The 16,545-nt window shown below is 43.3% G+C and overlaps 1 protein-coding gene across 1 annotated transcript in view; it reads left to right on the top strand.

Moving 5' to 3' along the window:
• Nucleotides 1-479: 479 nt before the first annotated feature.
• Nucleotides 480-16,545, top strand: part of pemt (phosphatidylethanolamine N-methyltransferase) — a 44,555-nt gene continuing 28,489 nt past the window's right edge. Inside the window, 2 exon segments of the mRNA XM_079757361.1 lie at nt 480-668; nt 3,396-3,503. Coding sequence (XP_079613487.1) covers nt 585-668; nt 3,396-3,503 — 192 coding nt within the window. The 5' untranslated portion in view covers nt 480-584.

Genomic DNA, 16,545 nt, shown 5'->3' with positions numbered 1-16,545 from the left:
AGGGAGGTGAGGAAAACAAGAGCGCAAAGAGTGGACATAACAAAGAGGTTGGTTTAAGGCAGAGTAGATATAACATATACCAGGGAAGAGTGGAGAGAGGGAGAGGGAGATATGTGGAAAGATTTAAAATCACGAACAACAACCTGTGAACACAAGGCCGTTTATTTCCCCCGTCCCCACCGACAGATGTCGCTGTGGTAAGGTAGAAAACACCCCCACGACCCATTTTACTCGTCTTCATTTCGTTTGTAGGCTTGATAAAAACACGAGTTGGAGAAAACCAGAGCCGTGCGCTCTCTAAATAGCTCTGGTGATGACAATCTACAACCACCTGCTGTACGGGTTATGTAGCAGCATCCCTGACCTCCCGTATTGACCCTGAGCGGACTTCAGTCTAAACCTGAACCACATTACCCAGAACGCTCCGCGCCGGCTCAGGGTTACGGACCTAGCTGTCAGGCTAGCTGTCAGCTAACGTCTCTCAGCTCTTGTTTACCTGCTCTCATGTCGCTGCTGCTGTCCAATGTTACTTTATGAGTCCAACACGCGTGTACCCTCATTACTCTGTCATTTTGTAGCTGTTCATGAGTGTTTCAGACACTTTGGCGAACGATAACCACGTTGTCCTGGATTGTTGTGGAGGTTTGAGTAACGTGGATTACAGCAAGGTACAGTAATTATATTAGCATTTATATGAATATTAACTGCAGTACATGTGATCGGTCCATTACAATAAGGTACAGTACTTATATTAGTATTTATATTAATATTAACATGCAGTACAGGTGAGAGGTCCATTACAATAAGGTAGAGTACTTATATTAGTATTTATATTAATATTAACATGCAGTACAGGTGAGAGGTCCATCACAATAAGGTACAGTACTTATATTAGTATTTATATTAATATTTACATGCAGTACAGGTGATAGGTCCATTACTATAAGGTAGAGTACTTATATTAGTATTGATATTAATATTAACATGCAGTAAATGTGAGAGGTCAGCTACAATAAGGTACAGTACTTATATTAGTGTTTATATTAATATTAACATGCAGTACAGGTGAAAGGATAGTCTGTTACAATAATGATTTATATTAACATGCAGGACAGGTGAGTGGTCCATTACAATAATGTACAGAGATATGATTTATATTAACATGCAGTAGAGGTGAGAGGTTAATTGCATGAATAACGTGGATCTGCTTGCATGTAAAGAGAGACTTCACTTGTTGTCTCGTTCAGCTCTGTTGCAAGGATGGCATTCCTTGGCATTAAACCAGTAGGGATAACAGCGTTATCCTTTGAGTCTCCGGCTTAATAATAGCTCTGTGGCCCACAGTTGATATTGTAATGAACTCACTGCAATATCTATGCCATGTCTAGTCGTTATTGTAAGGAAAGCACATTGCAGGTAATGCGTGTATTTATAGTTTGTTTACGTTTTTCTTACTCTTGCAAGACTATAATTCACATACAGCCCATCACATGTATTGTAACTATTGTATTATAACTGGCAGTCAATTAACTACAGCATTGACTCTGCATAAAGTTTTGATTCTGCAGAGTGTGTCCTTCTTGTATTGGTGCTCAAATAGGTTAGAAACAATACTAACTACTACCTACCACCAACTCATCATGTTTTTTTGTCTTTTTTTTACCATTGTCATGCACCTAACCCCTGGGCCTTTTATTTTGTAGGAATGTTGCGGTCCAGCAATATATTATATATATATATGTGTGTGTGTGTGTGTGTGTGTATATTTATATATATATATATATATATATATATATATATATATATATATTATAGCTGAAGCTAACTTCCACCGCAGAAAACGTGTGAGAGAAGATACAGTGGGGTAGAGGGGTAGGACCCGCTACTGACTCAAGACGATGCATCACAACAAACATAAACCAGCCAAACACCTGAGGAGACAGGCTGTGTCACTCTTAATGGTGATGGGATTAAGGCCCAGCGGTGTTGTTGTGAAACTACAAGAAGTTCATTGTCAAGGCCTATGCCGTGCGGCCTCCCCATACTCACACTGTACATCCACATCAGTTTGAACCATTGCAGTCAGCGCTACAAAAGCTCTTTTCAGGGTCAGTCACTGCAGGGAGAGCTTGCAGGGCTGTATAATAAAATCAAGTAAACGTTAAAGAGATAAAACATAAATAATAATGCATCCCTTGCGGGGTCATTGGGTCCGAAACTGTGAGCATGCGAACCAGGTCAAGCACAACAGCTTAGCCTACAGGAAGTTTAAACGGAGCTCGGAGCGTCTGCAGAAGGACCACTCCAGTGCAGACATACGCTCCTCAAAGCTATGATGTTGGCCTCCTTTTGCTTGTGTTTGTTACCCAATGATCCCGAGTCCACAGACACAAGGTCAGTGAGTTTGAGTTAAAGGATGGCTTTGTTGCCTTCATCAATAGCTGTGCTGTCGGTTGGAAGGGGGGGGGGGGGGGCTAGGGTCACTTTGATAATGTCAGGTGAGAGTGTCAGTTGATGTGGGACCGCAGTGATGACGTCCCTGGCTGCGGTTTCACAGAACAACATTTGTTTTGATCTTCCCTTAAGATGAGTGGATGGACTGATAAAGGGACGTTCAGGGGTTTTTAGGGCTGTGTATTCAGGCGCTTCGTTTAATTTTGGCGTAGCTGTCAATAATTTCGATGCTGTCCACAATAGTTTCCTTTTAAACCAGCTAAGGCCCCACCATGTTACACAGTTGAATTTAGATTTGGTACAAAAGGTACGAAATATGTTGGACACTTTATGGCGTTCTTAAATAAAGCTTATTAAATATAAATGTGATATATTCATCATTCCATTAGGTGTTAAACTTACTATACCACAAGCTGTGCCACATTTGATGTTGTATTTCTTATACACACTGGATGATTCATTGAATTTCGATCTCGATTTCGATTTTAGCGTCAAACGATCACAAAAGTAATATAATTGAGTTTTCGATTATTATTTTTTTGCTTTTTTTCTTATAAATGTTTTATAGAAAGTGCAGAACAGCTGGATACATATCTGTACATTATTTTTGATTTGAACATTTTCTTTTTTCATCATCTTGTTTTTTAAGGCGAAATTTCAAAGTTATGAGTTACTAAGTGTTTTTGGGAGAGACATGGCGAAATACAACATGTTTTCAAAGTCAAAAATAATCGTTTGAATAATCGTGATTTCAATATTGACCAAAATAATTGTGATTAGGATTTTTTCCATAATCGAGCAGCCCTACCGACAGTGATATATTGTTGTTTTTCCTTCTTCTGACAAATGCCCTTGTAAATGTAAACGTAATACCTTTCCGTGGGTCGTCATGCGTGTCCATGACGATGAGGAGACCAACGCGTGCCCCTGTCCGTCTCCAGGTGGACATGTCGTTGCTAGGGGAGGTCGTGAGGCACGTGGACGTCAGCGACCCCCGGTTCTGCGTGGCTGTGCTCGCCGTCCTCTTCAACCCCTTCTTCTGGAACGTGGTAAGATCCCGGGATGGAACCAACGTGTGCAACAACACATACAAATCAAAGATGGATATGTTCCTGCTCCTCATGTTGTGTTTATATATTGGTGTGTTTTTGGTAGGTTTCTGCTTAATCTTGCTTGGTTTATTCTTTTGCTTTTGGGATCATAACGATGAACAGAGAATCGATCTGCAGTGAGATGTTTGGTCAAATATTAATTTAGAACGTCCTATCGATCTGTTGTTTGGTCAATGTTTGCCTTGTAGTTCATTATTAGGGTATGATCTTAGTGGTTTGGTCAATGATTGCCTTGTTGTTCATTATCAGGGTAACCTGACCCTAATCCTTATCTTGTGGTCTCTTGGAAGTTCACTTTTAATGAATCTATTCAAGCGAACATGTGTATTTTGTATTTAATAAAAGGTTATTTTTGTTTTGTCTATACAAACCCTTTTATAAAGCATTATTGTGAAAGGGTTCCATGGGTCCATATCCAGACAGCATAATGATAAAAGGTTAAATTTGTTGCAAGAATTTTTCTGGTTATTCTGGCGTCCCTAATACCGATTTGTGAGTTCCGGATTTTTCCTATAAATGATTCTGGCGAGGTGTCTTACCCAGCGCATGATCCTGTTTTGGTTCAGAGGGCACGGAGGGGGGAGACCTCTCATCTGGGTTATGCTTAGGGAGTTTTTATTCTGTTTTCTATTATCTGATTAGTATTTTGATAATGTAGTACTAATTCCAAATAAATATCATGCAATACATCTCTAATTAGATATGAAGATATTAATGTTCCAAATAGCATACCATGAGCAATACACAATTGCATATATGTAAATCTGTTATCTTAATATGAGGAAGCAGAGGGCAGGATAGTGATATGGCTAAAGTAGTGGGATAATTACAGGATAGTGTGATAGCTGATTCGTACTGGGTTTGATCCCCAGATGTCCGCAGCCTACCTGTTAGCATACTTGAGTGAGATGCCAATGCGCTCTGAAATAATGAGGATCTGAATTCATTGCTAAAACGCTATCCTGCTGAATCCGAATTCAGCATCTTAAACTCCCTCCTGCTCCTAAAAGATGAGGAACTGAATTCAGTGTCTAAAACTCTGTCCTACTGAATCTGAATTCACAGTCTAAAACTCTGTCCTGCTGTAACTGAATTCAGCGTCTAAAACTCAGTCCTTCTGAATCGGAATTCAGTGTCTAAATCTCTGTCCTGCTGAATCTGAATTCACTTTTGATAAAAGCGTATCTAGTAAGTAGTTCATTAACAGCAGCCTGCTACAATCTGTGTGGATCAAAATGTAGGGGACCTTTCGACCAACTTCGGCAGTGACTAATTTGCACTGTAAGACAAAGCATGACGATGAATTGTACACATGGTCTAATGGAGCAGGTGGGTTGTGGAGACGGGGTGATTGAACCCAGTTCTTTTTGGCTAGGCTGCAGCCTTACACACGCACGCAATCATCCACTCCCCACACTTGTCCACTTCACTCTGACCTTCGCTTCTTAGCAAGCTTTGAGAACTGCTGCTCGACTTCCACTTAACCTGCCCTTTGCTCCGACACCCGCTCAGCCTGTCCAGGGAGGAAGTCTTTAGAACTTTCCATTACGTTTTTCTTTTGATCGAAACAGTGGCAGGAAAGAAAATGGAGGAGCAAAGTGGGGAAGCTGTCTGGTAGTGATTGATGCTGAGTTTGTTATGTCTGTATAACTGTATATCTACGGATCAATTAGGTGGTATTGTATTAGATGTCTTCAAAATAGGCTGCCTGCTACAATAATATCCAAACATACTCTATCTCTCTGTGGGGAGTCAATTAAAGTTGAAAGAAAAGATCAACCCTGAGACATTGAAAGATGGTTTTGAAATATTGTAGGCCTACTCAAGCTGCAATATTGGAAGTTCCTAAACCGTCACACTAGGTATCATTACTATTGTGTCTTCAGAAAATGTCACGTACACAACATATAAAGAGATTGGACTGACTCTGACATCCAAACTGTCCACTTGACTCGGTTCTGTTACCATAGCAACCACAGCCGCGTATCCCCCGACACCTGTGGAGGGTCCGGTTCACTGCGTTCAGTGTGTTCACTGTTTGTGTTCACAGTACATTTAAAATAAACCCATTCTTTTTGTGGAGCCTAAAAATACAGTAATGCGGTCATAGAGAGAACTCTGATATTTGTCATCGCGCGACCCTGTTTTTGTGTGCGTGTGTGGACTTTTACCCCTGTGCGTGTGTGTGTGTGTGTGTCAGCGTCCATGTGTGTGTGTGCGTGCCTGCGTCCGTGTGTGCCTGCGTCTGCTTGCGTTTATATTAGTGTGCCTGTGTCTGCGCATGTGTGTGCATCTCCGTCTGCGTGTGTGTGTGTGTGTGTGTGTGTGTGTGTGCGTGCCTTCGTCTGGGTGTTTGTGTGTGCCTGCATATGCGTGTGTGTGTGCCTGAGGTGTAAACTATTGGACAGAACTCCCTGGCCACCAGTGCACAGATGTACTTTATGCATAACCTGTGTGTGCACCGAACAGCCTGTTCCCCTCACAGGCACCGAGGATTTTGCCGCTTCGCATTGGGTCTGGCTGTACGTGGGTGTGAGGGCAGGTGTACGTGTCTGAGCGGGTGTATGATGGCGTCTGGGCGGGTGTATGTAGCTCCTTCTCAAGAACAACTCATAAATACATTATGATATGCAGTTTTAAAACACACTTTCTCATCAATACTAATAGAAAATAAAAGTTAATTAAAAATGCAGAGACCGCTCGGTACTTCCTCCTTTGTGTTTCCCCGACTTGAATCGGCTCCCGCACACGGGAGGTAGCATTAGCTCCACAGGCTAGCGAACTCATGGACTCAATGGCTCTGGCTCTTTCCATTATGTTCTGGCTCGTTCTCAGCCGAACCATAGTAACCAGTGTTAATCCTCCATGTCCCGATTGTTCATTACTCAGAATCCACAGTACGGGCTATTTGTAGTTCCTGAGCACCAAGCTAATCTTTGACGGTGAATTACTACCGGCGGTTTTTCCATAATTCATTTTTCAAGGGAATTCATATTGACTTTGAAGTAGGAATGAAAATGTCTTCAGGATGAGCGCTCCATGACGTCACGGGCATTATTCACAGTTTCACGTTTGTTGCTGAGGTTTAATAATATTTGTTTAATAATAATAATTTCTCTGGTGAGAAATATTCAGCAAAAACTGCATTTGATACCTGTGCTTCATACAGGTTTGAGATGCAGAACATATTGTACAATGTACTGCCACAACATAAAATCCATCATTCATTGCTGCTTTCCCCATAAACACTTATCACACCACACTCACACACACACGCACACACACCTTTTTTCCTGTGCTGATCTACTGATGTTTGTGGATACAGTTCACTCCCCATATTGCGTTCATTCGTTTCTCCCATCAATCCATTACTAAATCTCTATAAATAGGCCTGGCTTTGTTGTGAATACCATGTGGATAACACTCCATAACCATCCCCCCTCTCTCCCATTATGAGTGATGGAAGGCTTTCAGACAGGATATAAATATTATATTCCTTTCTAATTGCACTCCCTTTATCCCACTGCAAATCACACATGTGTTGCTGATGTCTGTTCCCTGTCTGCGGCAGTCCGAGCCTGTATCCGTGTGTGTGTGTGTGTGTGTGTGTGTGTGTGTGTGCGTGTGTGTGTGTGTGTGTGTGTGTGTGTGTGTGTGTGTGTGTGTGCGTGTGTGTATGATATAATTGTTTATTAGGAAAGCAGCAATGAATGATAGAAGGTATGTTGTGGCAGTACATTGTACAGGATGTTGTGCATCTCAAACCTGTGTGTGTGTGGATGCTCTGGCGGCCTGTGTATTTTTAACTAGCCATGATCTGTTCTGTGTGCTCATTGGATTCAGGGGCTGCTGTAATTAGGCGCACAGCAGCGGCGGTTAGGAGCACCTGGCCGCGACCGAGATGTTGTTGTGCTGGTTTAGTCGCAGTTTAATCAATGGTGATGATGATGATGTGTTTCACCTAATATTACAGATCAATATCCTGCTCCCAGTCTCTGTCACTCCGCCATTCCATGCTCTAATGGTCATGATGGTGCTGCTCCATCTTTGTTTTTTTGATCAACTAAACAAAGTTCTTCTTTCAAGCATTTCCCTGATGCCTCTTTTGTCTCTTGGGTCCTGATCTAGGGTACGCTTGGATCAAACAGAAATCGATGGAATATGTTGCTTTGGTCAAACAAGTTAGTTTGCTCTCCCTCGCATTGAGTTCACATGGACCGGCCCTTTTCGTTTACTTTGTCCCATTAGGGATTGGCTCTGCTCAGAGGTCAGCTCAGCTGGTCATCTCCCGCCTCGACTACTGCAACTCGCTCCTGGCTGGACTCCCTGCCTCTGCGATTAAACCCTTGCAGCGCATCCAGAATGCGGCAGCGCGCCTCGTGTTCAACCTACCAAAGTTCTCACATGTAACCCCCTTCTTCCGAGACCTCCACTGGCTCCCTGTTATAGCTCGCATCAGATTCAAGATGATGGTACTGGCATACAAGGCAGTCGATGGAACTGCCCCTGCCTACCTCCAAGCATTAGTAAAGCCACACACCCCAGCTCGATCCCTCCGCTCAACTACCTCAGCTGGACGTCTGGTACCGCCATCGCTAAGAGCAAGCAAAGGTCGATCAGCAAAGTCACAACTTTTCTCTGTTTTGGGACCTCGGTGGTGGAACGAGCTCCCTACCGAAGTCAGGACCGCAGAGTCGCTCACCAGCTTCCGCAAAAGACTCAAAACTCACCTGTTCAGAGTTCATCTCGACTCTGCATAGAAACCAATGCACAGCCACCATTGAATGTTGTACGTCCTGGCACTTGTACATTACACTTATTCAAGGTACTTAATTGTGTAGCATCTACAGTAGCTGCTATCGCTGCTTTACACGGGGAATGGGTTAGCCTAGCGATTGTAATACTTGCACTTGGTTCTATGAACGTCTTTATTGTACCGACAGCGATATATTGTTTCACTTCTTACGACAAATGTACTTATTGTAACAAATGCACTTATTGTAAGTCGCTTTGGATAACAGCGTCTGCTAAATGCCCTAAATGTAAATGTAGCTCCAGTATGGCTTCACCAACAACGATGGACGTCATACATTTGGAGTCAAACATGGCTGCCAAGTGCCAACCTTATTCAACCCATAGCTTTAACCTAGCGATTTAAGTGCTTGCCACTTCTTCTATGAACATCCTTACTGTACCGACAGCAATATATTGTATTGTATATTGTTTCCCTTTCTTCTGAGATATGTACTTATTGTAAGTTGCTTTAAATAAAAATAAAAGCGTCTGCTGAAGGTAAATGCACAGGAGGAGAAGGTAGTGTAAGCTCTGATGCATCGGCTGCCACTGTACTGTTTGCCTCAAACCCTTAATAGATGCGAGCCATTCTTCTGGGAATCTATTCTCGTCCTTCTCAGACTCCCACGGTGGCAGTTACAGTGCCTCAGTCAGAGGAATACGTGCAGCGGAAGTGAACCAGTCCATTCATTAACGGCCCTGAAGAAACAGTATCACATAGTCGATGTTTGTTTCTGATTGGCTGCTAGCGCTCCGACCCTAAAGGAGTCAGGCGCTATGATCAGGCGAAAGAACTCATCAGTCTCGTCAGGGTTGCTAATATCTGTCAGCCTTGAGTGAGTGAAGCGCTCCGGGAGAGGATGTTCTGGGGGACTGCCTGCCTGCACGAATGTAGACCGGTCAGATCTTAGACCGCTTAGAAGCCATTGCAAAAAGGCCTCCATTCTGTTGAAGCAACAAGGGCAGCTTGTTGCTTCATTGTTTATGTATTCAGACACAAGGATTTGATCTGAAAATCACCGGTGAACGGTCGGTCTTAAAGCTGTAATCTTTTAGAACAAAGTTGAGTGTAAAATAGGTAGGTGACAGGCCTCATAGATAAAATAGTTAGAAAACATTGGAGTCCCTATCCAGTTATGTTATGTAGGTGACAGGCCTCATATATAGAGGTAGAATAGAGGTAGAGAGAGGCAGTGCTGAGGCTCAGTGTGTCTTTGGTTTGAAGGTTGTTTTTTCAGGGGGCCGGTAGCGATGATTCATTTTCTGTTAGATATCCAATCAGTTACAGACATGTTTGACCTTCTGAAATCAACCGAATGTAAAAATACAGCAGTGTCCTCGTCCTCAAATACATGTTTTATGGGTTAAAAGCCCCGAAAACACTATTCCTACACCCAACCCAACGTCATCATATGTTGAACGCCTAAATTACTTCTAGGAAGCAAATCTGATTTTGGACGCACGAAAGTGCTGTTTCACTCGTTTTAAAATGTTTGAAAATATTGTTTTATTAAGCTGCATCAAATTTGCAGCTGTCTTCAAAAGGACCACTCACTTATATTCATAATCTAAATACTGGCCTCATTTAGCAGACACTACAAAGTGATTTACATTTGAATAATAGATGTATAACTCTACAGTTTCTAGCAGCAGGTATGGAGTTTGTACCTCAGCTCTCCTTATCACAGCTTTTCCTGCCTCTCCCTCACTGTAGACAACGCAGTAGAAATGTCACAAATGCTTTTTTCCAACAAAAACAAATAAGGCGACATGTCCAAGGTCAGATAGCGGATCCGAGGAGTACAGATCTGATCAGATATGTCATCAAAGCAGGGTGATATAGTACTTTCCACAATCAGGTCGTATATCAGGTTACATGTGTGTGTGAGTTTGTCCACGTGTATTCTGGTGAGCTTCAATCAACTGTATGTCAACGTCACAAAAAATTCGAATACACTTAACCCTGAGAAATTTGAAAGTCTTAATATAAACCCGGCGGAACTGTTACGTTTTTGTGGGGAAAGGATGCCTCAGCGGCACTGTGCATCACTGGCAGTCAGCCTTTAAAGTTATTTGCATAGAAAGTGAATTCTTGCAAAAATGTAAAATGTAAAAATGTAAAAATGTTTTATGTATCCATAATTTTTCAGATTGAAGGCACAATATGTTAATTGTGGTTCCACTGTGGGTAGGAAAGCCTAACATGACTGAAGACCTTTTGGGTCCTTCCTGCAATTAAATGGATTTCCTTTTTGTTCTCGAATGAACTTGACTTTTTGTTACTGTGTTCTTATTTGAAACGGTAGAGGGCCTTATATTTACTTAAAACGTTTTTGTTTACCGTGCAGCTATTTCAGGATCCCGAATCTCACTTTACAAGATAATGTCTACATAAAAGCTTGGTTTGTTGAGTTGTAGCACTATTACATTAAAAATTAAAAGCGTCTTTAACAACGCTTCATTTGATTTGAAACCAAATAGTTTTTAGGGCATAGCTGATCTGGCTGCTGTTGCTTTGAGAGTGATGTCTGGCTGTATGCTGTATGACTTTAATTTAACACTGTTAATGATGGTACACTGGAATAGTATCCCAACCTTTTATTTTCCAACAATGGTATGAGTTTGAATCCCATAAAAATGTTTTACATTTAAAGGGCTGAGTAGTTCTGTGTTACATGTTTCCTCAAACAACACTCCAAAGACAAATGAGGGGTTACATTTTAACATGTCTATGAAAAACAATAAAAAAGTTCAACAGGTAAGGAAAGGCAACAGGTCACTCGTGAAACCAGACAGTTCAAGGGAGGAGTTATGCCGTGTCACCTGTTTTTCGAACGAGATATTCGTCAAACCGAAGAAAAACTTATCCAAGAGTAGCAAGAATTTTGGACATGGAAGAAGAGGGTGAGGGAAACCTTGAAGAGAAACGGAGAGACACTGAAGTACACGGGAGGAAAGACACACATTGAAGTACAGAGGGAGAGAGAGAGAGAGACATTGAAATACAAAGAGGAAGAGGGCAGATTCATGGGATTCATTGTTTGAACGAGGCATGAAAGGAATCAGAATGGGGCAGATTGAGGATAGAGGAGACGTGATGGTCGTCAAAAATAACTGGGTTCAGTATAAAAAAAAGATGATTACAGACCCAGCACTCAGACGTCACTGAGTGCCGCCCCCCCCCCCCCCCCCCCCCCCCCCACACACACACACACACCCCTCAATGCTTAGAAACCATCTCACGCCCGCTTCCTTCCTCCCATTCAAAGAAAACACACAGAATACCAGGAAACACACTTTATCTTTGCCGTTTGCTGCTTCATCGACGCAGCAACACGATTTGAAACGTGTATTTACTGCAGGGGAAATTTGGATTACGATGATTGTACTGAGAATTGGCCTTGATGGATGCTTTCTCCAAAATATGTCTTCAAAGGACACACACAGGTGTGTTTCATCACACTAATGAGGGCTCTGGCTGCTCCTTGATGGACCAGGGCACAGCTAGAAGAATTAGGGGCCGTCCACACGGACGAAAACAATCTTTATCCCTCCGTTTTCCCTGGCAGCGTTTCAGGAATTTCTCCGTAAAGACGGACTCATTGCGAATACGCATCTAGTTGTAGAAACGCTGTAGGACAAAGTCACGCCCTATATGTGGCGCTGGTTCTTCACCAAAAAAGAAGACGTCAAGGCGGAGCATGCGTATCAAGCATGCGCACTGTATACAAACATACAGTCGAGGAGGAGGAAGCAGCTGTTGAACCTTGTAGATTGAGCAGAAAATACTTTTTTAGTAATTAAATTTACCAAGAAGCTGTATTTAAAGCTACAAATCAAATCAAACAAAACTAATCAGGTGGAAATCAAACGTTGCCAACTGGTGGTGGGGCGATGACGTCATCATTTGCGTATCTGGCGTCCACACCAATCCCAACAGGAAACCGCAGGGGGACGTTTTTCTCTTTTTCACCCTGGGACCTGGTATAAAAAAAGTGTGTTTGCAGGCACCGGAAACGCTGGGTCCGTCTGGACGGTCGGCCCAAACGTTTTTACACAAAAATCGTTTCTGCGTGGACGGGGCCTTATCTTAACACAGGTTTACTCGACTTCTCGGCACTGCTACATGAAAGGAGCAGACCCCTCATTAGTGTTTTGAGCAACACCTGTGTGTGTCCTGCAATGACACATGAGAAAAGAGTCTATAGACTCTAATGGGATACTTTGGAAAACGTTGATTACTGAAGCTGATATTAACATTAGTTGTCTTTCTAGACTGGGTGAGAACACTCTTATCATTGCACAGCAGTGGTTGGTCATTCCCGAAGTCTGGTGTTTGAGGAAATCTAGTGCGTTTTCATTGTGTCACATCTTGAAGAACGTCAGGCCTTGTATTTAATAACAAGAGAACATTGATCCATTTACAAACTAATCTCTTGCGTATTATACAAAAATCGTTGAATACGTCACCAGCACCTTTCATGCGTTTCTCAACTCCAGGTGCAAACAACGTCACTGTCTCTCTTGCTTTCAAGAATAGCTGCTCCCCCTTCTCTCCCCCTGGGTAAGGGGTGAACATCTAGTCCCCTTCTCTCCCCCCTTGGTAAGGGGTGAACAGCTAGTCCCCTTCTCTCCCCCCTTGGTAAGGGGTGAACAGCTAGTCCCCTTCTCTCCCCCTGGGTAAGTGGTGTGTATGGAGAAGGGCCTGTCCCCATATTCAACCCCATAGCCTGCCTCTTGAGAGGCGATTTGGCATTTGCTGCTTCTTCAATATTAAAGCCCTTGGCAAGGTGGAGGAGAGCAGCAGGCCCAGTCACACTTAGTCCTGATGCCATCAAACAGGGCATCGGGAGGAAGGTGGTAACGAGTCTATTAATAGAAACAGGTTCTAATATTACCAGTGGCATGAGCAGTCTCGCCGTCATGGATCAGTACAATGAACCGTGTGTGCGTGTGTTTGTGTGCGTGTGTGTGTGTGTGTGTGTGTGTGTGTGTGTGTGTGTGTGTGGGGGGGGGGGGGTCAGGAATAGATGGAACAGTAAATATTGTCGTCTTAGTGGTTTGGGACATGAGACACGATACAGAGATGAGTTTGGCCCACAGTTGACGTACCGTCTGTGACGCCTTTAATGTTCCTTCAGTTTAGTTATTTAATGAGTTGCACATTACTATTAACAAGGACATTTCCTTTTGATTTGTAATCACACTGGTCACGTTTTCTCTTGACCGTCTTGTCCAATACATATCAAAACATTGCGTCTTCAAATTATATTTTATGGAAACATGCATTTTACACTAAAAAACTGTCTTATGTTGTATATTGTTCTATTTATGAAGATTAATTTAAAGGATATACATAGTTTTCATTAGAACCATGTCAGATATTGTATGACGTGCCATACATCATAGCAGTGCTGGGAGGATGATTTGCCCCCCCCATGCTGTGTCTTCGGATGTACCGACGTGCTCTGTGCTACAAACTGAGCAGGAGGTGTTTAGCTTGAGCTCTAATTAAGCTGCATTTATATTTAGCATTGATTGGTAGTGTTTGCTCTCTGCGTCATTCGGTTTTATTTTTGTATTTACTGTTGTATTACTGTCAAATTGTGTGTGTGTGTGTGTGTGTGTGTGTGTGTGTGTGTGTGTGTGTGTGTGTGTGTGTGTGTGTGTGCGTGTGCGTATGCATGCGTGCGCGCATGTGTGTATTTGTGTGCGCGTGCGTGTGTTATCATTGTATAATCATGGGTCGCAGTGGAAATAAGTCTCAGATTTTCTTTTTGGCCGACTTTAACTCTGTTTGCTCTCATTTCACCTGCAGGATGTTTGCTCCACATTTCTGAGAAATTTGTTTCATTTCCGCATGTGTGCAAAGAACGTTAAATCATTGGACAAAAAGGTCTGGGGCGGGGTAAAGCGCTAAAGGAAACATAAAGGGGAAGAAAGCGCTGGTGAAAGTAAACAATCATGGATATCCAGCGTGATATACATTGATCTGCTGTCCAACTCCTTCTCCCTCATCCTGACTCGGAATGTGTTAAATGCATCTGCATTTTTATGCATATTTTCCAGCATAATTTTTACGTGCTTTTGTTGGACCATCGGGTGAAATTGAGTCGTGGCTCAACATGGAGCAAAGAGGAGACGGAATGTCTTTTGGATATCGGACCCAAATACCCAATAGAGGTTCCGTCTCCTCTTTGCTCCACTTTGAGCCACGACTCATTTTCACCCGACGGTCCGACATCGTGCTTCTAATCTTGGAGTTACCGCTAATCAAACAATAATTCCCATAATGCGCGCGGCTGAGCGGGTGCCTGTTACGCCCAAAGAGGCGTATGATTTTTAGAACTTGATCGGACCGAGGTGCATTCGCTTTCACATCTCAAGCGAACCGCACCAGGGTTCGTTTTGAAGCGAACCGAGACCACCTCTCCGGCTGGGTCTCGGACCAGCTGTTTGGTCCGTTCCCGAGTTCGATGGTTTGTATTCGCAACAGCCCAAAAGGTCCGCACCAAGGGGCCAAACTCGTTTGGTGCGCACTAAACACGGGAATTAATTCAAAAGGACAAAATCTGTATTAAACAGACAAGCAACGGCTTGGCTGTTCCGCTCTCACACTTTGGAACACAACCTCCTTTTGATCGATAAAAGATATCACGTGATCGACAAAATTCTTAACAATCAATGATCGATCATCAATTAATCATGCCCATCCCTAATTGTCAGTGTATGTTCCTTATCTAGAAAGACACCCGTTTTTCCTGCTCTCTGCATCATGGGTGGCATTTAAGAACCAAGGATTAAACTAAGTGTAGTGCCTTTTTTGGTTTGCACTTAAGGAAAGAAACCCAATACTTGACGCTTTTTCTTTGTTAAAGTCTCTGCAGCTAATGTACTTGAATTTTATTGATCTGCAACATTATGTTGAATGATTACAGTGTTGCACAATGAATGTTGTCAAAACGACATACTAATCTCTGTGGTAACAATGCTTTTTGGCAATAAATCTTATACCGTTAGAAAGCCTGTTTGGTTCCCTTTCAAATTGTTCCCCATTTGTAAGGAACATGCATTTGTGGGATGAGCTGCAGAGCTGAGTATGTTGGTTGCGCCCATGAAAAATTTGCCAAATCTTTTCTGCCATTGCCAAACAGGTTATTTTGCTGTTGCTATTGACACTTGTTTTGAGCTTCTGGTACCCCCAGGTGCTGCCAATCAGGTGCCTGATTGGCACCTGATTGGGCAACTTCAAGCTGGTGTTCCGCAAAACCAAGTTGCGGCATTATTTGGAGTGAGCCCTAGTACCCTCTCCAAACCGAAGGCCAAGTTCCATATAACGGGGGATGTCAAAGACAGGCCGCGAAGTGGGCGTCCCAAGAAGACGACACCCCAAGAAGACCGTTTCATCACCCTGTCATTTCTTAGGTGCCGTAGACTGTCTGCTACAGATTTGCAGTCAAGGTTTGCAGGACGATATGGCCGACGGCTCTCTGCCCAGACAATCCGGAATATAGGGCTGCCAGGAGTCCTGCCATGACTGCCCTTCACCGTCAGGCCCGTTTGCGCTGATGTCGGCAACATGTGCACTGGAACCTGAACATTTGGGGGAACATTATGTTCAGTGATGAGTCCAGATTCTGCCTACGGCAGTTGGATCATAGGGTCAAAGTGTGGAGGAGACGTGGAGAACGCTATGCTGATTGCTGCACCGATAGAATAACATCTTTTGGGGGAGGCAGTGTGATGGTAAGGGGTGGCGTCTCCCTCACTGGAAAAAACGAGGCTTGTCATCATTGGAGGCAATCTCAATGCAGAGAGCTATAGAGATATAGATATAGATTCTGCAACCAGTGGCAATCCCATATCTCCACAGTCTGGGACCGAACTCTATCCTCCAAGATGACAACACTCGCCCCCACAGGGCGGGGTTTATCAGAGACTACCTCCAGAATGTGTGGAGTGGAGAGGATGGAATGGCCTGCTAGCAGTCCTGACCTCAACCCAATTGAACACTTGTGGGATCAGCTTGGGCGTGCTGTTCATGCCAGAGTGACCAACACAACCACGTTGGCTGACTTGCGACAAATTCTGGTTGAAGAATGGGATGCCATCCCACAGCAGTGTGTGACCAGGCTGGTGACCAGCATGAGGAGGAGATGCCAGGCTGTTGTGGCTGTGTATGGTT

The sequence above is a fragment of the Pollachius pollachius genome (assembly GCF_949987615.1).
Source record: "Pollachius pollachius genome assembly, chromosome: 19".
Classification (NCBI taxonomy): domain Eukaryota; kingdom Metazoa; phylum Chordata; class Actinopteri; order Gadiformes; family Gadidae; genus Pollachius; species Pollachius pollachius.
Note: the sequence above shows the minus strand (reverse complement) of the source record. Positions and strands in the feature narration are given on the sequence as shown.